The sequence below is a fragment of the Electrophorus electricus genome, chromosome 10 (assembly GCF_041902795.1).
Source record: "Electrophorus electricus isolate QZ-2024a chromosome 10, ASM4190279v1, whole genome shotgun sequence".
Lineage (NCBI taxonomy): Eukaryota > Metazoa > Chordata > Actinopteri > Gymnotiformes > Gymnotidae > Electrophorus > Electrophorus electricus.
Window position 1 is genome coordinate 17643180 of NC_137506.1, and position 24907 is coordinate 17668086.

Consider the following 24907-nt stretch of genomic DNA (forward strand, 5'->3'; position numbering starts at 1 on the left):
TTTTCCCCAATCCAAATATAAACATATAACTCAGACTTAAATTCATATTGATTTAAAATTGTGTTTTGAAAGAAGTTGGGAGTTGCCTTTTTGATAAAATTATAATTTTGTAATATTGTCTGTCTTCTTGATGTAAAAAAAATGTCTGAGCCACCTTTTGCCAAACTACTATTATTTTTCAAGCTGAAGTTTATGTGAATCCATATTCACCAACTACTGTGCAAATCACATTGATATGCTGGAGCTGAGCATCATCTTTATAGTAATGGTCATATGTTAAGGCAAATTGTAATTTAAAACTACAGTGTATGACTCAGCATTTTAAAGAAATGAGGCCCTGGAGTTCTCAGCTCTTTAATTTGAAACACCCTAATAAATCACCACTGCAAGGAGGAAGTTCTCTTTTATCTTAAACATATGCCCCACAGTATTGGTTCTTTGACCTATAAAATGGGTGTAATAAATATTTTACATGGATGAGACAGACAGTTCGAAAAAAGCTTGGTTTACTTCCTAGATGCCAAGAGCTATTTGTCTTCTATTGTCAATCCCAATTTCTTTCAAATTTCAGTCCTAAGATAGTTGTGAGTTGGTGGAAGTACTGGTACTTCTTGATATATATCTTTATGTACTCATAAAGAAAGACACTGGCAGGGCCCCAATCATCCAATCACGTTTACACAGAAATTCATGCCATTCTAACCCATCAGTTAATGTTGACAGCTGCATATGACCCTGCTCTTCCAGGGTCTGTTGTCATACTCAAGACAGTTTTCTGTAGAGCATGTCTGGCTGTTTCTTGTGCTCCTTTGAGTTCCAGCTTGACTGTGGTCTTGAGTTACTTTTTTGATTATTTTTAGATGGTGTCCTCATCCATTTGTCCAGCTATCCAAAAAAAAAACAAAAAAAACAACCAACCCAACATTCCTGTTGCCGCGCATCATCTTGTGCCGCATGATGTTTTTTGGTGTTAAGTATGATTTCTGTTCCCCCTCCTCCATTATCCTGAGCACTTGTACCATCGGCTTTCCCTCCAACATTCCCATCTCTGATTAACTCAGCAAACAACTGGCAACAAAATCTTTTCTTGCCATCAAATCTATTTGTTTGGTCCTTGAGTGTACACTTAATAAAGTTGTGTTAAAATAATGATTAATAACAGCCAGCCCAGACTTTTTCCTCTACCTTATTATCTTTTAGAGCCGTTCTGCATATGAAGTCATTTCTGAATGCAGATGGCATAAAAAAGACTTTTATTGCCACAAAAAAATGTCTGTTTTTCTCAAATTCATATACTCACAAGCAGTCATTTATGGCATGTCCGATAACTTTTCAGCTAGAGCCATTTCTCTCTCTCTCTCACTCTCTCTCTCTCTCTCTCTCTCTCACTCTCTCTCTCTCTCTCTCTCACTCTCTCTCACTCTCTCTCTCACTCTCTCTCTCTCTCTCTCTCACTCTCTCTCTCTCTCACTCTCTCTCTCTCTCTCACTCTCATCGTGTAGTGCATGACGCCATTTTGGTTGCTCCACACATAAACCCCGTGTTCAGACCTAACAGATTGCTTTCTGTCTGAGCCAGTTTCAGTTTAGCATCATTCCTGAGGTTGCGGTTGCAAGACCGCTACTGCACTTTCTCTCCCAGGAGCTGTGCTTGTGTCTGTACACTCGTCTGTGTGTGGAAGTGTTGTCATGTGATTCTGTTCTCTGTTTGTAAAATTGTTGGATTTCTTCTCCCCCCTCAGGAATTCCATAAGAGGACTTATATTGATTTCTGAGATGTTCATGTCACATTGTTTAATATTCGCAAACACAGAGCTTTCCCTTACCATGTTAATCCATTTATCTGCATTTGTAATAAAGCTTCCAAAGTGGGATTAGTCAATTAGAGATTAACTACAAAAGCCATTTTCTTCTTTTGGAAGCCTGCTGAATGTTTCATGTTTTCTAGTGGATTGTATTTCTAGTGGATATATCTTGATATCTTTTTAATTGGATAAATTTAAATCTTCTTCAAAAAAGATACAGCAAGTGCCCAGAGTGTTACTTATCTAACTGACCGATGCACTTGTATGGCCAAAATGGTGTATAATGATCCATTTAGAATTCTTCCCATTTCCTTTCTGATCATATGGGGTATGATCTGGTTGAACATTGTCAACAGTGAAACTCTCGCCAAGGTTATTCATCAACCAAATTACCCAACACTAACATATATCCCTTAAGCCTATTAAATAAGTTTCACTGCAAAAAGGTTGAGGTAAATAGATTTTGTCATCATAAAAACCTTTTACATATGGGATCTTTGGCAATAATCTACATATTTCAGTCTTATTTGGAGGGGTCTTTGGGGAAAGTAGTGCCGATAGAGAAATACTAGTTTTTTTTAAATACAAAGATTCTTTTAAAAGTGCTTATATTTGAGGCAATGCTCTCAAAATAGTAAGAATTTAATTGTTACATAATTCATCTAGCATACATTTCACCCTCTTAATTAGCTGCTTGTAAACCACATGCTATACAGTTAAAGATAATGGGAAAAATTAAGTAAGATAAAAAACTTTCAAATTTAGATCAAATTTAGATGCCATTTCACAGTAATAAACATTTCCTTTCTAAAAATACCTTTTAAGACTGGAATACTTTAAACAGACTAGTTAGTAAGATCATTGGGGCACATGGGGCCATAAACCTTTCATCCACAAGAAGAGAAAAACAACCAGTGCCTTTAAATTAGATTTTAATTAAAACATTCTGCACATTGTATAATCGTGTTTCAGTTCAGAATTATTTTGCAAATGGACAGAGTTTGATTACACTTTTAATTAGATGTGCAATCAAGCTCTGTTTTTCTTTTATTTAGTAAGAATTAATATTATGCCTTTGTAGCCTACCACACAGAGCTCGGACACTGAGATCGGATATAGGCATTATATACTCCAGCCACTAAAAATGTATTAGAGAAATGACAAGCAGACGTTTTAGCGAGCAGTATATGTGTCAGAGCTGCTTATTTTTTCACCAAAATCATATCTGCACCCCCCCACACACACACGTTTCCATTTTATTCTAGAGAAAACATTCGTCCTGTCTCTACTTTGTGTATATATGATAATCCATGTATATGAGTGTGATAATGTTTTATAGTTACATCAAATATCAGTTTAATGTGATAACCTGCCCCAGTAGGTTCAATAAAAGCTGGAATTCAAAAGGTTAAAACCATTCAGGCTAGTATAAAATAGAAGGGAAGTTCAGTACAGTGCTGTATTCAGTGTAGAAGTGGTGTGTGATTTTCACTGCTCTGTGTTTGGAGTAGTACCCTGCAGCTGAGTCACTGCACACTCGGATCCTCTTAAGAACACACTGCTTGAGAGCATGACGTCCAATCCAAAGGAAAATATTTAGGTATTCAGTTTCACATAGTATAAATAATAACAGCAACAACAACAACAACAACAATAATAATACTAATACTAATAATAATAATAATAATAATAATAATAATAAATGGTATCATCACAAATGTTCTTCACACAAAGACCTTATATCAGAGTCTTCACATAAAGACATTATTTTATTACTTGTATTCAGAATTTTAGATTCATTCTCTCTGGTGGTGTCTGAAGGATTAGTGGCACTGTTTAGGAAAACAATCACCTTTCCTTACTTTGAACACCAGATGGCATGATTTGATAAACTCCTAACCTGAAGTCTCCCACTCACATTGTTTCTGAGTTTGACTGATGTGACTGATGTGGGCTTCCACGTGACAGTTCCCTATAGAGAAGGAGAAGTAGCTATGCTCTTTGAAGTAAGTTTAGTTTGTTTGTGTCCCATGCTGATTATACAGCTTTCAAAGTAAAAAAGCTATTTGGCATGAAAAACACACGAAGTGAAAATACCACCACAACGGCATGAGAAAGGGAGCAATGCAAGGGATTGAAGATGTCTTGTAATTTGGCTGCATCCCACACTGGAGGCACTGTATGCTAGCAGGTAGCTGATCAGCAGTGGTGGTTTATCTTAATTGCACCCTTATATTGCAACAACAAACAAAATACAGTGCAGAGATACGCCTCCCCTGCATTAAAGAAGCAACACGTTTAGGTTTAGAGCTGGCCTAAAGCTCAGTGGTTAAGATACTTGACTTGTAATTGGAAGGTTGCTGCTTCAAGCCCCTCCGCTGTTGGTACCCTGAGCAAGGCCCTTAACCCTCGGTTGCTCAAGTTGTGCTCAGTCCTTACGTAAGTCGCTTTGGATAAAAGCCTCAGCTAAGTGCCATAAGTGTGAATGTGCTGTGTAGCAAAGCACTCATTTTGCTTCAGAGTTCTCAGGCTTTATTGAAAATGTATTTATTATACCTTTAAAGTGCTCATCAGTAATGTTAGAGTTGTTTGAAGAAAACATCAGGTTCACTACAGTATAACTCACAACTGCACCAAATCTGTCCACTTGACATTTTTTTCTTGATAGTTTTTTTTTTTAATTTTTTAAAGATTTGTTTTCTCTCATTCAATTACATGTAACATTATATATGAAGGCTACAATATTATGAAGCCTAAGGCAATTGAAGAGAAACTCTACTTGGTTTTCTTGAAAGGAAGTCTGACTAGCACTATTTTCTCTGAGCCACAAAAGACTACTCCAGAAAAGACTGTGGATGCTGGGATATGGTCAAGAAGATGATGAAGGTGATGGTGATGATGATGATGAGGTTGTAAAGCAGTGAGGATGAAAACAGTGCTTTGACACATACACTATGCAGCATATAGATAACAGATTCTGCAGTGACATGTTGAAACATTCATGTAATTAGGCAGATATCACGGTACTGACCTGGGTTTACTCTAATAGGTTTTTTTGTTTGTTTTTTTGGACCACACAACTGTAGTCAAGGCAAACTGATTCTCTGAAATGGAACATATTTGAAGGAGCTTTTGTGGGGCAGCATGCACACATCTGCTAGATTACTACCAGCTTTGTATGTGGCCAGCCACAAAAGTAGGACTTATTCAGTGTACGTTGAGAAACCAGATTGTATCACTGCATCTGTGATCACCCAGGCTGTAGAGGAATCCTTTCTTTTTTACTGTAGCACTAGTATGTGTATGTGGCTGTGTGTTGTGAAAGACACCCCTCCAAATAAACCTCTAGCAATCCCACCAGCATTAACATTTTGGCACTAATTAGTCACATGACATTCATTATTTCATTAGCTGCTTAATTTTAATGACTCACAAGAAAAATTATGCCGCAAAACTATAGGTCCTGATGTTTAGAGTCCTCTGTCCTCTTATGGAATTCCTAAATGAGCACTGAACAGCTTTTGAACCAAAGTCTGAGGTTGTCAAGGACCATCGCTGTCTCTTCCCCAATCAAATTGGGTTTGAACATTTCATTCAGAATGAAAATACTTAAGATTAGGAAAAGATGTTAAATGAACTCAACTTATTTGAACTTCAATAACAGGGCAAAAGAGTGTGTCCTCTGCTGCCACACCTTTGTAACCTGCAGGCCTTGGTTAAACGGCTCCTCTGACCTGTGACCTCTCTGTGACCTCTCTGAGCCTTCGACGTCTTCCCTGAACCCGGCTTGCTGTGTTGTTTGTCTACTCTCCCTAAATGCAACTTACTTTAAGCATGCATCGACAACATCTTGCAGTAAAAAATTAACCCATTTTCAGCCAATTTTCTTCTCTCTTTGACGTACATCCAGACTGCACGCCTGTATACATGTTTAAGACTAACAATAACAGATATATTTGTCTTTGGATCACATGACAGAGGTGGCAGTTGTCAGTCAGCTGCCCCTCTTGACTGTGTCTGTTTATAGTTTGTGCATCTGGTTGTAGTGTGTGAAAGTTCAAATTGCTTTGTTCTTTCGTCTCTGGGATTTTTTTCCTTTGTTTATACACATTCAAACTGATTTTTTTTTCCTTTCTTTTTTCCCTTTTTTTTGGTTATCATTTTTGAATAGCTGAATTTTTGGGTTGGTTCAAAATTAGCAATACTAAATTAAAGTAGATGTAAACACCAAATCACAAAATTAATTTGAGAGTATGTTTTTGATTTCCAGTCTTCCTTTTTTAGATTTGGAACTACTTCAGCGAATGTTTTATGTGCTCAAAGTAATACACTGATAAACCTTTTAATATGACTGTTTAAATGCTCTTGACTTTTTCTTTTCTTTTTTATAATGAAGAAAGAAATTGAATGCTATTGCGTAAGATTTTTAGATCCTGAAAGCACATACAATTATCGGTGAAAATGTTCCAGATCTTGATGTTCTCTTGTTATTATTTTTGATTTATTTCGACAGAGCTCTTGATAAACGATTGACCTTTAAACGAACAGTTCCAAACCTGCATGGCGAAGAAGTTGCAGTTTAGGGGTTGTCAGATCGTCAGTGTTAGAGTTCTGTTCTTTTCTCGTAGATGGGCATGTATATGCTCATTGTTTGTATATCCCCATCCCTTCCTTACAGCCAAAAGCTCTAATGCCGCCCGACCGCTTCGTACTGCCTTTCCATGGACATGGCAACCGACTTACACAATCACCCCCATCATTGTCATCTCCTATGTAGTATGCTCATAGGTCCCGCCCCCTCACCCCCTCTAGTTATGGTAAAATATGTACAGTCATTCATTCATGCAGACTTTAAGTGTAAATCAAGCTAAGCAAAAAGTTTAATTACTAGGATGTAGATATTTATTGAAAATGATAGATCGAAGGCTCAAATATGTACAGTTTTTGTATGAAAACTGGATTATTTAACAAAGAAAAAAATCAAAACAGAATAATGGTGAAGTTTATTTTCCATGTTATGTGGTGTGGATGTATGTGTCGTTTCCTCCCTGTATACTCATGTCTGAAGAATATATTTAACAAGAAATACAGTGGCTAGTAATTTTCTTTTCACAAGAAAAAAATAACTGTCCAAGGACATTCTTACACAACTTTCTTTTGTGCATTTTTTTTCTTCATGCCAAAATCATGCGGGCAATTTGTTGATGTAAGTTAACAAAAATCTGGTATGCTTACTTTCCTTGAAGTAATTATGTTATGTACATGGTGTTATGTTTTTGAAAGCCACTTAAAATAATGAAATTATTGTTTGTTCAGTAATTTGTTTATTGATTTAGATTTGTGCTTGTGATATGGTAATATTTGCAATAAATAGTCGTTTTGTTTCTTTTGATAATTGCCTTGGTTTCGTTGAGTTTGTTTTTGTATTATGAGGCTACCTTTAGGCTGTCGTTTAAGTTTATTTGTTGATTTTTCATTGTTCGTTCGTTTGTTTGTTTTTATAGTACAAAAATGCAAACCTAAATGGCATGGGTTTTCTGTCAGCTGCAATGACAGCCGGAATATCTATCAGCCAGAGTTTCCAAAGGGAACTTTAGAACTTTAGTCTTTATTTGTGGCCATATATCTCATATTCTGTACTCCTTTCTTATACCAACACCTTCAGTGTATTGAACTGTGCTGCATTTGAAGGGACTTCCCATATCTAAGATGTCTTTACTGGTCTTGGGGTTTCTCCCACTTGATTGTGTGGATTTGACAGCAGAGTTTAGGAACCGCTAATAATATCAATATGTAAAAATCACCATGCTGGAGGCAGCTAATCCGTCCCGTTTGCTATAACTGTACTGCCATGAGTATAGATTCATGTTAATTAATTTTACAACAATTTATTGATTTTTGTTTGTTTTTTTTATTTTTGTCTGCAAACATTCAATATCTACAAACAGCATGCTTTATTTTTTTCCAACTAGCTCAAATGATTGCTTTCCACAGTCATTTGATTTTTGGTATTGGAAGAATATTTTTAACATCTTGTATGCAAAGAAAGCAAACCATTATAACAGATCAAATATTAGACTATCGTGACATCGTAGGAATAATACATAAATATAAATATAACGCTGATGCATGTTCATCTCAGACTGGTCTGTGTTGCCAGTCTGAGGCTAGACGCGGGCATCAGTTGGCTCTGGGGTTATTCAGCTGTCATTTCAGTGCTAAAGCAGATCCTGCCATTTTGGTTTCAGTATAAAGGCATTCAAAAGGCACGAGGTTAGACATAGCCGAGGAGGCCGATCCTTCCTCACACAGATTGCATCAAGCTGCGGTAGTATTTCATAAATGCTTCCCCAAACACAGCGCTTCTCTGTGTGTGCTGGGAGATGTTTTGTACTTTTAACACAGTTTTCCTTTTGCGGCCAAGATGTACCACGGCCAAATGGACACACACGAATTCTGCATACAGCAGGTGTGTCTAACTCTGCTCCCAGAGGGCCGGGCTCCAGTTTGGTGAGTTCCGTCCTCAAACATCAAACTGCGCTGGACTCTGGCCCTCGGGGACTAGAGTGTCATTTAAAACCAGATGCCACAATTATTATGAACTTATTATGCTCATCCCTTAAGACCTCTTGAGGCCTTTTGATGTAGCTTGGTAAATGCTTTATACTCTTTTTATCAGTTTGCTTTTAGTTTCCTTCTTTTCTAAGAAGCATTTATGTTGCTTAGCATTGACTATCTGGTCCTTTTTTTCATTTTAAATATATTAGTTAGAGTCTTTGGTCTTCTGTGTTACATTTACAGTGAAGGAACATGCTCTCTAACATGGTGTCCTGTTATTCTTTTTTTTAATCCTAGGAGGTGAATTAGTTATCCCAGTACTTGTAGAGGATCCCTTAGATCTCCCTCCTGTAGCTACCCGTACACCCTCCATTCTGTTTTCCCCAACCCTCCGCCCCCCCCCTACCATTACTGATACCACCAAAGAGTCCCGGTCCATGGCCACTGAGGCGGGGGTACCTTGCTTGTCGGACCAAGGCAGCGATGATTGTGATGATGATGGCTTGGTGATATCTGGGTATGGCTCTGGGGAAGCATATGACTCTAACCTGCCCCCTACTGATGATGAAGATTTTTACACCACCTTCTCCTTGGTAACAGATAAGACCTTGTCTACGTCGGCCTTTGAAGGTGGCTACAAGGCTCACGCGCCTAAGTGGGAAGCCAAGGACTTTAGACCTAACAAACCCTCCGAATATGGTAGGACTACTACCCTGCCTTTATCCCCCAAGCTGAGCCGCTCCACCACTTCGTCCACACCCGAAATGCCACCCAAACGGCCTGCAGGCAAAATGAATAACCGCGAGTTTAAGCCCCAGCCCGACATAGTCTTGCTTCCATTGCCCACGTCCTATGAGGTAGACAACACGAAGGCGAAGAACCCGCTAATAACCTCCCCCATGTTCCGTAATGTACCCACAGCAATTCCCACGGAGCCAGGCGTCAGGCGGGTTCCGGGGGTCTCGGAGGTGGTCCGTGAATCTAGCAGCACCACAGGAATGGTCGTCGGGATAGTTGCTGCAGCTGCTTTATGCATCCTTATTCTCCTGTATGCCATGTATAAGTACAGAAACAGGGACGAGGGATCGTACCAAGTAGACGAGAGTCGCAATTACATAACCAACTCAGCGCAGAGCAATGGCGCAGTCATGAAGGACAAGCAGCACGGTGCGAAAAGCAGCAGCAAAAAACAGAAGAACAAGGACAAGGAATATTACGTGTGAGCAAAGTGTTGCACAGAGAAAGCTACGAGATGGACAGAGACACTGTAAAACACTGGCCGTGTCGGGAGCTGCCCCGAGAGAGAGCGAGAGAGAGAGAGAGAGAGAGAGAGCGAGAGAGAGAGAGAGAGAGAGAGAGAGAGCGAGAGAGAGAGTGAGTGAGTGTGTGTCTGTGTGTGTGTGTGTGTGTGTGTGTGTCTGGAAATGAAGCTGAATCTGGCACACAGCTGAGCCGCTGACCACTCACGTGAACTGTAATATAAAGCACACTTACTAGTGTAAGCATACCAAGAAGGTAAAATATCAACATTAGTGACCTTATTCTTCAATCTGGTCGCAGACGTTATCAGTGTAGAATACTTCACAGCTACGTCATTATCCTAAGTGACTTTTAGAGGTATGTGATCCTTGGCGTATCTTTTTTCTTTCTTTATGATTTTTTTAACTTGTAAAAAGAGGAGAAAATTATTTCGGCCATTTCAAGCATGTAAGCGACATGTAGTGTTGGCATATTATGAGAGTGGGACAGAAAAATAAATATTTATTGTACAAACAAGAAAGAAGGACTCCTGCCAAAAAAATATATATATATGAAAATTTGTATTGTTTATACATTATATGTGGTGTCTTTTTTTTTTTTGCTCTCTGCAAAAGAAAAAAAAAACTATGTAGTAAATGAAATCGAGTGAGTGAAACTGTTAAGGACAGCTCACTAAAGCTCTTTGCAGCACTGTTATTTAAAGTTGACCAAATTACTTTAATTCTACAACCAACTGTGACATTAACGATTTGTGAATTGAGAGAAGTGGTCCACTGTTCTTGTCTCGGTAAAAGCGACTGATTGTAATGCATGCCATCTCACCCTACAACGTATGATCCTCAGCCGAGCTTGAGCAGATCTGCCAGGCCAGGTCAGTCATCAGAAACACCTTCTTTTCCCTTCAAAGTGGCAACAGTGGAAATTGTCCCCTCCGTTTTTCTTTGCGGCCAGTGCTGGTTTGATCTATTTTCGATCATAATGTATGTCGCTCCATTTCCTCTTCTCTTTTTTATAAAGCTGTCTAGTGCACACTGGCACTCTACTATAATGCTGTTACAGATGTCTATACGGAAATAAATCTAACGTGAAAAGTGTGAATTCTTATCTGTTGTCACAGTCAACTGTGTCAAACAACAAATTTGTTTACATATTTTATTACATTCTAGCAGTTGTACTTTTTAGGTAGATAATGTACATACAAACCTAAGTTGTAATTTTTTTTAGTAATTCTATTGTACAGAGAGATCTTTTGATTTATCCATGTGCTTCATGAAGAAAATCAGACATTGTTGACTAACGTGAAGAGAGACTTTGAAGTGCTGAAAATATACACATATTTTGTAATGAAAAACAGAGAACATTGTTAGATTAGATGTCTAATCTTTCTCGCAGATGTTTCTAATTCGCATGGATATTTGACTACTTGACGCTGTCAATCAAATACAAAACACACTTCTTAATTGTACTAAGGCTTCCTTGTTATCGGTTTGTTTTTATTTCTAAAAGAATCAACAGAATATGTGACAGTAAAAGCAGAGTCGCATGGATGCAGTCACCCACTTCACACCATTTACTTTAAGTGTGATTTTTACCATGCTGTCTTAATGTAGGTTGCCTGGAACACAGGAAACCAACCAGTATATTTCTTAGTTGAACTTTCATTAGATTTATTCATTTTCCCCATTTTGTCTTTTTCATGTTTGAGATTAAATATTATGTGGAAACTTTGCCATATACCTATTTTTAACACACACACACACACACACACACACACACACACACACACACACACACACACACACACACACACACACACACATCTTTACTACAACGTTACTTTTGGTTGTTCCATAATTCTTTATGATGGCCATAAGTACCCTGTTTCCCTTCAGGTTAGCATCATATTAGATTATATTATGCGGCTTGGCAGCTCCACGTATATGAGGTATATCCTCTAATTTTCTCTTACATTAAACGTTTTTATTGACCAAGGTCAGCTTGAAATATTTTACTCGTTATATGCTGCATTAAAACATCTAAATCCATCTTAAGTTCATTCTAAACATATTATTCAGAACAGCCATTTTGTTTTCATTAGCCATGTCATTGGGTGGATCAGAGTCATGTCATGACTGGTCATGGTCATGCCACTCTAAAATATTAGAGTGAATATTCATATACCGCTAACACAGGCCATGGAATTAAAATCTATTCAGTCTCAGTGTTTTTCAAGGCTCAGTACTTAGGATTTCAGTATTTCAAAATACTGTATAATAATATGCGTTCTAGGTATGAATTAAGTGTTTGTTTTTTTCTAAGAATCATTCCCATGTGAAAAACATTAAACTAGTGTTAGTCAATGAAGAAAAGTATGCACTTCTGTAAGAGTTCAAAACTAACTTTTCTTTATATTTATTTTTTCTGCTTATATGCCTTGGGCTTAATAACAGGCCTTTTTACTTCAGATTCTTTGCCCTATTAGTCTCTTAAGATAAGAAATGCATGAAATGCTAGCACTGAAAATGTTTACTTTGTCTACATTTTACAAAAAAAAAAAAAATTGTATTGATGTTTCTATGTCCATATTTCCAGTTTCATATCAGTATGTGTCTGTTACATTTTTTTAATTGTCGATCTTTGTGTGTGTGCCAGTCTCGCTTTGTCAGTATATTTCTAAAAATGTTTTTCTTTGCTTCACAGCGCAGAATGTTTTCATTGTCTTAGTATCTGGAGGATAACATTGATCTTTCAAATCTGCTCCACCACAGCAATCGGAATTCAAGTCAAACGTGAATCTGTACAACCTGCTGGGGAACTGAGCTCACTTTCACTCTTTTGCACAGATTTACACTATGCACAATGTTCACTCTGTTCCCCAACACCACAGACAGGCCCACAGACCATCCTCAGAATAAAAGCAAAATGTAAACGGTACAATTTTCAAAATGAACATCCTATTACATGGGTGGCTGGTTTATTGACCCGCCTTGACGAAAGCAACTCTTCTTCTGGCAATGAGAAAGTTAATTAAAATTCAGCAAAGGCTTAAAATTCAATAATCCCTCAACAACTTCCAGATGAGTCCTAGTGATTGGGAGGATTCATTATGGCAGACCTATAGAAGACTATATCCTGCATCCTGCACGCCAGTGTAGGCCGTAGCTAATCCACTTTCACAATGCACACTTTAATTCTGCTGTCTGCATATGCGAGCAACTTGAATTCAGTGTTAGTTTACCATTAGAATGTAGTTTATTAGAAACACCTACCTGGGGCCTAGTCTCAATCTATTAGAGGAGCAGATCTTATGAGTTCATTTTATGGGTACTAATAGCTACCCTGTTCTGACCACCATATCACTGCTGCACGGATATTATTTGGTTGGCATGCTATTGCAAACCCAGCAGTAACACTGACATTATAGTCGCTTTGTAGGGAGCTGGTGTGATTGTGGTGTGAGTGTATCTAACAGATACTGTAGATGCTGGGGATTTTACACATGCCAGTGTGTTGGGTTAAGAGTGGTCTGCTATTCAAAAATACGAAGTTGACAGTCCTATGGTCACTGACTATTGAAGTAGAGATAGAGAATTGCTAGTGTACATGGCTAGAAATGGGCTAGAGCCATTGTACATTGACAAGGTGTTTCTAATAAACAAGTGTTTATGAATAAGTTGTGGTGTGTACAGTTTGATTTCATAATTGTAAAATGCCTGAAGTTAAGAAAAATGGCAAAACTCAAACACATGCATTTCTACGTGTGCTTCTCCACAGCTTCTCTTGGCAGCCTTTGTAAGGCCATGAGTCTTCGTGTGGACATCACTCTCTTCACAAGTGCTTCCCGTTTGAAATCAGGGCTTTTTAAGGTTGCTTTTTTTATCAGGTTATCAGCTGTTACTAGTCACAAATAGGGAGCCATTAAAAGTACTTTTAACCACATCGTGTGGGTTTTAGGTGCATTTGATGATCGATTCTCAAAGTACTTTGATTAATATAAGTAAATATTCTGGATATATACTTTTCTAATATTACTTTTTCTAAGATTTGTTTTACTTATCTATTTGACATAGCCTTAACATATATAGGTTGTGTTTTCTGCTTTTTTTTTTTTTACGCTCATGAAAGGATTATGTTTAAAATGTAACACTGAAGTAAGATCCTGTTAGTGATTCAGGAGCTCTCTCTCAAGTCTTCTTTGAAACTAATTTATCAGGATTATGCATGACAGTGCATCCACCCATAAAATGGGACTTGGATGACAAATGATTAGTAATTTTTTATCTCCCCACACTTTCGTTTTGATTTGTCAAAAGGACACAAAAGTTACCTTATTTATTTATTTTGATCATGTTACACAGCCCTATGGGTAGAACAGGTGATGTTACATGGTGTTATGTTTCAAAGCCCCCCACACCTCTTCGCTCTCTCCCTGCTGATATGTGTTCTGTAAAACTTTCTATTCGTCTGGCATCACAACCTCCCATGGAAGTGCAGAACAATGGCTTTCAGTACCCAAGGTCATGAGGCCTAATATCTTTGCTCAAGCAATGCAATATGCAACACTGCTGCAAATCTTTATGGAATCATTTAAATCTTTCTTTCAGGTTGAATGAAATATTAATTTCAATTCATTATAGATTCATTAATAGTGAGTGCACAGGCCTTACTCCCCTCAGCTTAAGTGTTTGTGGAAGTGGTGCTCAGCTTGCATTCTCTGTGTGTACAGTAATTCAAAGTCTCTATAAGGAAAAATGGTTAATAACTAGTTCCGATTTGCTAAGAGAGACCTTTATAAATGTATAAATTGCCAGATTTGACCTACTATAGTCTTGTGATGCTGCAATTATTTAACAGCTTCTGTTGCAGATGCAATTATTTTTTACTACAGGTTTAGCCTCAGCTACCTCTTGTTAAATGTATTGCAGTCACTGGTACTCAGAAATTGATCAAAGTTGCCAGCTTATGCAGTTCCACGGTTCCTTACACTTTCCACATATTCCTTGCTTACTGTAGTGTATTTCAAGTTAGAGCCACTGTTCTCAGCCAAAGAGAACACATGGCCCATGCCGTTATTGAACTGCATCAGTCCTGCATAAATTAATGTTCACTTCAAAGTACCCGAGAAATAGATGGATACACTGGCTTCTAAAATATGATCTTTCCCAAATAAAACCGCATAGCGGTATCATTCCATCTGTGGTCTATGTGGCTCCAGAGACAGTCTGACTGAAGCTGTGATTTCATTAGAAATCTGTGGAAGTTCCACAGTTCTAAAGATCTTCTTCAGGAGAGCAGACAAACTACCAGTACCCAGGAGGAGGAACTGTCCCTGACTGCTGTAGGGTTATATGATGAACAGTGAAGAATTGGGGTTTCCCTATTGCAGTTCCTAGTATTCAGACAGACAGACAGACAGACAGACAGACAGAGAGACAGAGAGAGAGAGAGAGAGGAGTCAGAACAGAAGGTGTAATAGATCATGTGAGAAATGTTTTGACAGCACTGACCTCATCAATACAACTCCCCATAACTCAAAGCTTGACAGCTGACACACCAGAACTAATTCACCATAGTAAATGTGCAGCGGTTGTTTGTTTGTTTGTTTGTTTGTTTGTTTGCTTGATTGATTGTTTGTTTTGTCTGTTTTGTTTTAATTTACCATTTGTCTGCTTTGTTTTAATTTAACTTTTTAAAAACAGTAATAATTTGAAGTAGGGGCACACTGGCAGTGTAAGAACATTAATCTCAGCAGTCTTCTGGCGTTAGGTTCTCTACAGTAGACTCCCTAGAAATCCACTCTCCTTCACTTAAAACTATGCAATCACTCATTAGAAAGTGAAAACAACTATGTCATGGTCAGTATAGTTTATTGTTAACCTTAAGCAAAAGACACCCCTGATATACCTCTAAGAAATATTTATATTTATTGCAAGGAACATATAATACATAATATATTGGGAAATGCACATGTATTGTAACATGTACTACTATATCATTATGTGGCTTTATTTCATTAATATATTTTATTCAAAATCATATTTTTTTCCATAAGGAAGAAATAGTGTCTACATGTGATTTAATTCATGTGCAACTTCAAATTAAATAACTCATATCTTGGGCACTTTATTCTCTAAACTTTATTCTGGCACTTTATTCTCTAAACATATGACAAATTTCTATAAAATGTATGTGTTGTGATGGACAAAAAATACTGATGAAATTATTATTTTCTAGCCCGTTATTGTGTTTCATTTAAAAAACAAATGTGACTAACCTTTTTTATGCATATATGCATTAATCTGAATGTGAAAGTAAACATCTTGCCTGTACATACATCTTAATGATTTTATTGTTAAACTTAAAAATATGTGGAAGACCAAATGGCCTTATTTTCAACATATGGAAACAAAATCTCAGGCTTCATAAAATATGATCTAATGAGTTGGAGTTTTGAGCACTCAGCGACCTCTAGAGTCTGCTTGTTTATGTGCATCGGATCAGTGCATATGCGGAGGGGGATTTTGGGCACTGATGTCCTGGTGCTTTGCGGACACCCTCCTGCTGTATTGTCTTGGTTCAATGCTTCACTTCTCAGAAACACCCCCTGCAATGACAAAGTGAAACAGAACAATTTGGTCACTAAACAATGTAGTTGTTGTAAATGCCTCCTACCCTTTCAAGACAAACAGATTATAGCAACATCGCTTAGCTTTTGATGCCTCCAAGAGATGATCTAAGGACATTTTCATGCAAAACAAAATCAAATCTGTCTGTATGGGAATAACAAGCCTATGTGTTCTTCACGTCAGAGAACAAGAGGTGCTTTTGTATTGAGTCTGTGGTTGGAAAGACCAAAATGCTACAGGCTGATGGTGTCATGATGTTCCAGTTCCAGTCAAGCCTGTTATGCATAATTCTTAAGGCCAGCAAAATGATCTTTCGACCCTTCTCGCCGGACCAACCCTTATTTGATTCCCAGCATCCAGATTGGACACATTAAACTCAGGATAACATACACCCAGGATGTACTGAACTCACACATACCACACAGCCAATAGCTTTCTAGAACTTAATACACACAGATGAAGTCCACCCGTGCGATCAACTGTGTGCTTTTTAGTCACTCTCCCTTGTGTGAGGTAGAACTATCAGGCTTTTCACTGTCAGTCTTCAGAAACAGTCTTCACTGTCTCTTCTCAGCAGCACATGTAATGCCAGTTATATCCCTACCTCCATTTGCAGTGATTTCTGCCAGAGGAGGAAAGGGGACATAACTGCTAGCCAGAGGACCTCCAAAATCAGACGGCCTTTTCTCCAAGGCCTCACTGTAGAGTGGGAGGGCTTTATCTCCAATGGGAAGCCCTCATTTCCAGTAGGAGCAGCTCATCTACAACGGGAGGGCACTATCTCCAGTGGGAAAGCCTCATCTCCAGTAGGAGAGCCTCATCTCCATTGGGAGGGTTTTATCTCCAGTAAGAGAGCCTCATCTCCAGTGGGAGGGTTTTATCTCCAGTAGGAGAGCCTCATCTCCAGTAGGAGAGCCTCATCTCCAGTGGGAGGGTTTTATCTCCAGTAGGAGAGCCTCATCTCCAGTTGGAGGGTTTTATCTCCAGTGGGAAAGCCTCATCTCCAGTAGGAGAGCCTCATCTCCAGTGGGAGGGTTTATCTCCAGTAGGAGAGCCTCATCTCCAGTGGGAGGGTTTTATCTCCAGTGGGAAAGCCTCATCTCCAGTAGGAGAGCCTCATCTCCAGTGGGAGGGTTTTATTTCCAGTGGGAAAGCCTCATCCGCAGTTGGAGGGCCTCATTTCACTGAGAAGGCATCCAGTACTTTTCAGTTGCTGTGATGCTGTGCTGAGCATATGATTTTTTTAAACCCACTAAATAGTACAACTTTAATTTTAATCAAGATGTAGACTATTTTCTAAAAAACAGCTGATGCAGGTGTGCTTCTAAAATACTGAATAAATTTAGATTAGAATTAATTTAATTCAATTCTTCTTTTTATATTACCTGAAATGTTTAGATTCTATTTGAACCTACATCTTATCCTAATGTTGCTTATTTGTCAATTCAAAGGCTTAGATGCAATTTGACATTTATTCACTTGATTCCAGGACTGTTATGCAATGTTACAAATATTTAATTCATATGTTCATCTTATGCAAATAAAATATATATATATACATTTGAGTTAACTGTTTTTGCATTACTTAGCATTTAGTAACAGCGAGCAGATTTGATTACAAACACACAGTGCTCTTCAGAGTTTATTACAGGTCATGCAGACCATAATTATTAAACTGTGAAGTATGGTGGTGGCACTGGTACCAGAGAGTATCTTCTTCCTTGGCCTGTAAAGGTTACACCCTTAACCCTACATTGGTCTGTACACCCTTAACCCTATACTGGCCTGTACACCCTTAACCCTATACTGGCCTGTACACCCTTAACCCTATACTGGCCTGTACACCCTAAACTGGCCTATACACCCTTAACCCTATACTGGCCTGTACACCCTTAACCCTACATTGGTCTGTACACCCTTAACCCTATACTGGCCTGTACACCCTTAACCCTACATTGGTCTGTACACCCTTAACCCTATACTGGCTTGTACACCCTAAACTGGCCTATACACCCTTAACCCTATACTGGCCTGTACACCCTTAACCCTATACTGGCCTGTACACCCTATACTGGCCTGTACACCCTTAGCCCTATACTGGCCTGTACACCCTTAGCCCTATACTGGTCTATACACCCTTAGCCCTATACTGGTCTATACACCCTTAGCCCTATACTGGTCTATACACCCTTAGCAATATACTGGCCTGTACACCCTTAACCCTACATTGGCCTGTACACCCTTAACCCTATACTGGCTTGTACACCCTAAACTGGCCTATACACCCTTAACCCTATACTGGCCTGTACACCCTTAACCCTATACTGGCCTGTACACCCTATACTGGCCTGTACACCCTTAGCCCTATACTGGTCTATACACCCTTAGCCCTATACTGGTCTATACACCCTTAGCAATATACTGGCCTGTACACCCTTAACCCTATACTGGTCTGTACACCCTTAACCCCATACTGGCCTGTACACCCTTAACCCTACACTGGCCTGTTCACCCTTAACCCTACACCCTAAACCCTGGATGCAGACATCTAAGTCAGAAACAAAAGACCAAAGGGAATTTACAGATATGACAGAACACATTTACCAAAAACAATCAAGCACGGGCCTCACGCTTAAGGGCTTTCTTAACAACTAGAAATAAAATTCTTAATAACTATTAACAGTCCCTTCCATGTTTCAGTGGTGAATGTCCCTGCTCTGATGAATCTAGTATTGATTTCCTCATGCAGTACAAGGCTCTGTAAGGGTTTAGGTGATAGTGTAGTTAGGGTAGGTCAGGTTAGGGTAGGGTAGGGTTTGTCACTAATGCATTCTGTGGTATTTGAAAAAGAAAACTTATACTTGAAGATTACAATAGTGCCAAATTTCTGTTCCACATCTAAATGAATTAATTTAATCCATTTGACTTTGTCGGATGGCACCTGTGTGCTAGGTTAGAGTTCAGATTTTTAAAAGCAGGGCTGCATAGATTGTGATAGTGGTTTTGTATTCATAATAAACAATTGCAAGTGGCATAAGATAAATTAACTGTTTTGAAAGAAAAATAATGCTGCTCTTTTAAAGGTACATTTTTTAAATTTTGTTTTTGGCGGAACAGTAATCCATCGAGAGAAAGACTGGCTCATCTAGCAGGAGAAGTAAAAGAATCCAACCCACTTCTCATTAACGTATGTGATGGTCCGAAAAAGCTTGTGAGGTTGAGGCATGAGGTCACCAACTGTCCAGTTTAGCAAATACATTATTAGCCCTGTCTACAGCTTTTACAAGCCAGAGGAAGTCAAGCAGGTAGTTATTTTTTTCCTGATGAACAGCCTTGAATAACAGGTCTATATTCTTGTGGGGTTAAAAAATAGCCTAATTTCTTTTTTGCTCATTAAGCAGCATGGATGACCTACAGGCTTGTTTACTACTAGAACTTTTGTTTCTGTTTTATTTAGTTGTAATTGTAGCGCCTGCCTTTTTGTTGTTAATTGAGGCCTGCTTAGCTTAGTTTTTAATGTTTTAATAGACAAGCATAAAAATACAGACCACTTTTAACATTGTTTTTACACCTTCTGTTGGAACATGTTTATTTTAATTGTTATGTCTCATATACCCTATAACTGTTATGTAGGCTCAGTGTTTAGTCTACAAATGCAAATGCCTATTAAAATGCAGGATGTAACGTATAAACTCTTCATATCATTTGAATTGTGCTATAGAATTTAATTCTACAAAGCCGGTTGCATCATAGCTAGTTGTCTCCGCACACCGCCATCACCAGCCCCACTCAACCCCCACTCACCCCAAACCCTCCCTGGATACAATGGGGGGGTCCATTAATCATCAGGGCAAGTCTGAATCTCCAATAGAGCAAAAACAGTTCCCATAATCAGCAGATAACCAGGAGCAGGAGGGGGAAGCTCAAGGGAAATCAGGATCAGAATGACTTTATTTGCAAGTACTTGTCACATAGAGGATTTTGCCTTGGCGCGTTTGGAAATCGCCTTGCACAGAGATTTGCACTACAAGGTACATGAGGTGCAGTGCTATTAGTGCCATAAGCAGGCTAATGGTGTGCAAACATCACAGTTCACAGTACAGATCTCCAGGATGCAACTGCATGAACATGCACTGTAAGATTCTTTACTCCAACAGGGCACAATATGAGGCACGCAGACATAACGCTTCCATGAATTTGAGCAGGAATGGGAGTATGCCAGTTAAGCAGAGATGTGGCATTTGGGAACTCTGGAATTCTGAAACTGTACAGGTGTCTGTATTATTAAGCTTAGACAGTCTAGGGTCGCATGGCACAACACTAAATACACAGAGTTGTTTTAGATGTGCTGCCTACACGCTTGTGTTATGCAGCACACTGTGGCTGGAGCAGCTGAGGGGGAGGACTTCCCTCAGGAAAACGCTGCAATCTGCTCTTCTGGAATATTCTAAGGAAGCAGAATTTACCCAGTAATATTCTCTTCACATATTCTTCTGCAAAACTTGATGAAACGTAATATGATTAAAAAATATCAAAACTGAAGATAAGCGCTGGACCTACATACAGACGATCAACACAATTGTTATAAAATATTGCACGTTTTGTAGGTAGTCACACAATTTCAAATGCTCTTTAGAGCTCACCTTATTTATAGTATGATGACTTCATTGGTTCTAATTATCCAGTAAATACAGTGCTTAGCTGGTCAGGATTGTATGTAATAAAATGTAAAAATGTTTAAAGATTTTTGCCTATGACAGAACTTTTAGTTGTAGGTGTTTACTGCTGGGTTTAAGTTGTTGGGTTTTTTGTAGGGTCATAGGAGGTGGAAAAACTGCCTGAGAAGCAAATTTGTATTAGAATCCCAGTTTGACTGGGGTTAAAGCTGCTTTAGAAGCAGGAAAAATAGCTTTGGAAGCAGAATAAAGCAGAAGGAGGTGGTGTTTGTTTTATTTTTTGAAGGGGGATTGAGTTTTTTGGGTTGGGGTGTTCTTGTTTTTTGTTTTGTTTTTTGTGAAATGGTTACCATAGGTTGTAATGGTTTCTTAATGCTTTTTAAACTTAAAAATGGCCCCAGGTAAACTCCTAGTGTGTGCTGTAAGGATGAGCCTCCACATGTCATACATTTATACAATAGTAGACCATTTAGTGTGAGTTGGAGCTGGTGCATTCCTACGTTTAAAGCTGGACTAAGTAGATTTGGTGATTTTGAACTCTGGTAGAAATACATAATAGCAAACAACCCCCCTCCCCTGAGTGCACTCATTTTAAATGGTAACTTTACAAATATTACAAATTCCACATTCCATAAACTGGATGGGTTTTTTCATTAACATTACCCAGCAGCTACTTACACAGCTAATTATACAGCTAGTAAACAGCTAAAGTTCAGGAATTTAAAAAAAGCATCGCAGCACCTCCTCTAAATCTTTTCAGATTACTGTGTAGCCACTTCTGAGAAGTCTAGCGAGTGAGTGGGCATCCGTTTTGTTTGGTTTTGTTGTTTGTCGTGCAGTAGTTTGACAGCGGTGAATGTGCTGTGAGAGATCCTTTACACCATGGACAAGTAATTAAAAAACACGTAATGCAGCACAAAAAGAGAATAACTATTTCTTCTCATAGGTGTCACGATTGGCCCCTCCTAGTGTCCTGTCTCCTTTTTGTATGCTTGTTTTCTTCCTGGTTTCTTTTCCATGTGCTCCTTTGTTGTCATTCTGTTAGTTACACCCCTCATTTTGTGTCGCCGTAGTCCCCACTTTGTGCTTGTGTATATATACCCTGTGTTTGTTCAGTCTGGCTGCTGGTCATTGTGATTCCATGCCTAGGTTGTGTTTGCTCTGCCTGTGGTATTTGGTCTAGCCTGTCATGTTTACGCTGCCTGTGTTTATTCTAGCTGTGTTCCGTGTAGTTTGTTTGCATTGTTTTGTCTGTCATAAAACGCAAATGGAATTTAACCCAAGGTTGTTGTCATAGAAACTGAATGCGATTTCTACCATGCTAATTTCTGTTTCTGTAAAACTTCAATATTTAATATTAAGATCAGTCTGACCTTAATAATAATATCTGACCTTAATATTTTAGATCCAACTAAGTATGTTTGTGAGGAAAGTAGAATACACCTGGAGTTGAAATGTAAGAGGCAGAGGCTAGTCCATGAAACCGACTGTCAAGTGGATATATATGTCTAATCTATTTCTTTTATTGCCAAATATGTTTTACAAATGTGATGAGATTTTTGAAAAGTGACTTCGGATTTACAGAGATTTCTCGGTCAGTCACTGCAGTGATCTGTAACTTATTTCTTCTCATCCATACTGCTATTTTAACCCACGGCATCTTTAATCTAAATTTTCTATGCACCACAAGGTCTTTAATCTCATTGTAGAAACTAGAATAGAGACCTTCATTGAAGAAACTAGATTAGAAGGTGTTTTCATCTTTCAAGCAAGCTTTGGTTGGCCATTGACTTTAGTTCCATAACACGCATACTTATCAAGCTTGAGCATAAATTTATATCATCTGATGACACAGTAAATTGTATATAGAAATAAGACCATCATGCCATCAAAGAGGCTCTGAAAAATGTGTTCAGAATCTTAAGGCACAATAAAAATCTCTGAGGTTCATTAGTCATGAGGCTTTGCCTATACTGAACAATCAGAATATTATTTCAGACAAATAGCAGCAATACTCCAGACATTTTCTAATTCACTGTCAACATTTACTTTGCTTCAGCGGTTAGTTATTTTGCTTTTCAAAGGCATACCATTCAAAAGCAAAGCCAAAATACATTAAACGATAGGAGTGCTTTGGCATGTGACATCATGCACTTGACTTGCGAAGTTTATTTGCTTAGTGGTTTAGCCTTTACGTGAATATTTAACACTAGAGGTCCCTATTTAGCAATATGAAAGGAATAAACAAGCATAACGTAACAGTTTAAACAATGCATTTAATACTCCATTATATAGCCTGCTTCTTAAAATATTTAATTATTAAACATATTTCGCTCATTTGCTTACAGTTTTCTTTCTTTGACGTAGGCTGCTTCATTCGTAATGTAACTGTATTTCCCTTGGGCCAGTCCCTCACTAGTGTTCCAATATCTCTAATGTTCTTGTGACTCACAGGCTGCTTTCGGTGATTCCTTATCTGTAGGACTGGAGGTCAAGTGCACCAGTAGCCCATACTCAGTCTCCGAGGCTGGAATAAGAGGCTGGAATAAGAACGGGCTCTTACTACAGCCGGACCTCAGACAGCACTTCTCCAGAATGCTATTCACTACCCTCTGTGAAACTGAGATATTTTCCTGAATACTGATGTCGGACTTGCGCTCTCCGAGCCAACTTAATTTCGCGCCATGTGTGTTGCCCTCATGTGTATGTTTACATGCAGCGATAGAGGAGCCCGTTGCCACGTTGCAGGCTTCCTGAAGCTCAAAATGATCAGGTGTTGTAGTAGGACAGAGAAGAGCTACGAAGGGCAGTCATCGCAAACACTGGAAATACAGCTCGCTAATAAAGCTCCATTTCCTTAAGTCGAACAGGGGGATGGATATCAGGACCATGCATTGAAAGAAAGGCTGCTCTTCTAATCATGTTATGTTTAAGAATCTGTGCAGTGTGAGTCATTGTAAAGTGTAGCTGTCTTCATTTGTAAAACCAGGATGGTGACACAGCTCACTAGTGAAGCAGGTGGATGGAGAAAAGCACGGCAAGAGTTCTGTCATTTTCTATAATAATTCTATATATTTCTCTCACCTTTGGGGATGTTTCAGGTTGATTCAGTCAGACTCAGATGGAAATATTGATGACAGGCATGAGAGATTCTGGCCCAGCCTTGGGTGTTTGCTTTTTTGGGATAAGGCTGAATCGCTTTTCTTCTTTATAGATTTATATTTCCAAATAAGAATAAAGGGTGGTCTCATAACAAATAAAATGTTTGGCATCTCCAGAGGAGAGTGTGAGATGATTTAAAAGAAATTGTTACCAGACATGGGTTAATTTTACTGAGCCAGTGGACATCCAGATCAAATAATCCACTGTATAAGTAAAAGTATAAATGCCTTATCTTTTGAAGGCAGACACATACATTTAAATGCTTGCATCAACATTTTTTTTAATTTATATAGGCTGATTTGGCAAACTCCAGCCATTACTATGCTTTATGTCCCCGTTGTAACTGAATAAATGTGAGCAGATTTTCCACTCACTTCAGCAGGGCTCCGTCCTTGTAAATGAGAACTCTTCTTAACGAGCCGCTTAGGATTCCGTCCAGCACCTGTTTACCAGACATAAGTCCCTAAAAAGCACCCTGCAATACTCCTTCCCGGAGTGAGCTTGTATGGTGCTGCCCTACCACCGCCATCCGTGATCTTGGCAACCTCACCATTACAAAGCGCTACGCTGTGCTTTCCAAGGCCCAGGCAGTCCATGAATGACACCTCAGTGGTTCCTCCACGCTAGTTCTGCCGCCTCGTGACGAGCGCTTCCGTTTTGTGCCACTTCCCCAGGACATGTTCTCCTGGAGCCTTTGCTGTATGGTTACTGGCAGCCTCATAGGTGCAGCAGTTCATCCAGGATCTTTGCGTCACACCGCTTGATAGTGCGGCGCAAGTTCAGGCCCGTCACTGCGGGCATGTCAGCAGACATCGCTTTAG

General features: G+C 38.8%; 1 protein-coding gene across 37 annotated transcripts in view; it reads left to right on the forward strand.

The window, feature by feature from the left end:
* Nucleotides 1-24907, forward strand: part of nrxn3a (neurexin 3a) — a 255272-nt gene that overhangs the window by 223418 nt on the left and 6947 nt on the right. For 19 of the 37 annotated variants that reach the window (XM_035533156.2, XM_027001492.3, XM_027001494.3 and 16 more), the window contains one exon: nt 8660-11087. The exons of 2 other annotated variants lie outside the window; for them this stretch is intronic. In XM_035533156.2, the coding sequence (XP_035389049.1) occupies nt 8660-9585 (926 nt within the window). In that variant the 3' untranslated portion in view covers nt 9586-11087. Of the gene's footprint in view, nt 1-6482; nt 7011-8228; nt 8315-8659; nt 11088-24907 lie in introns of those variants that run through there. 16 more of the 37 variants (XM_027001503.3, XM_027001504.3, XM_035533165.2 and 13 more) reach the window with 4 other exon arrangements.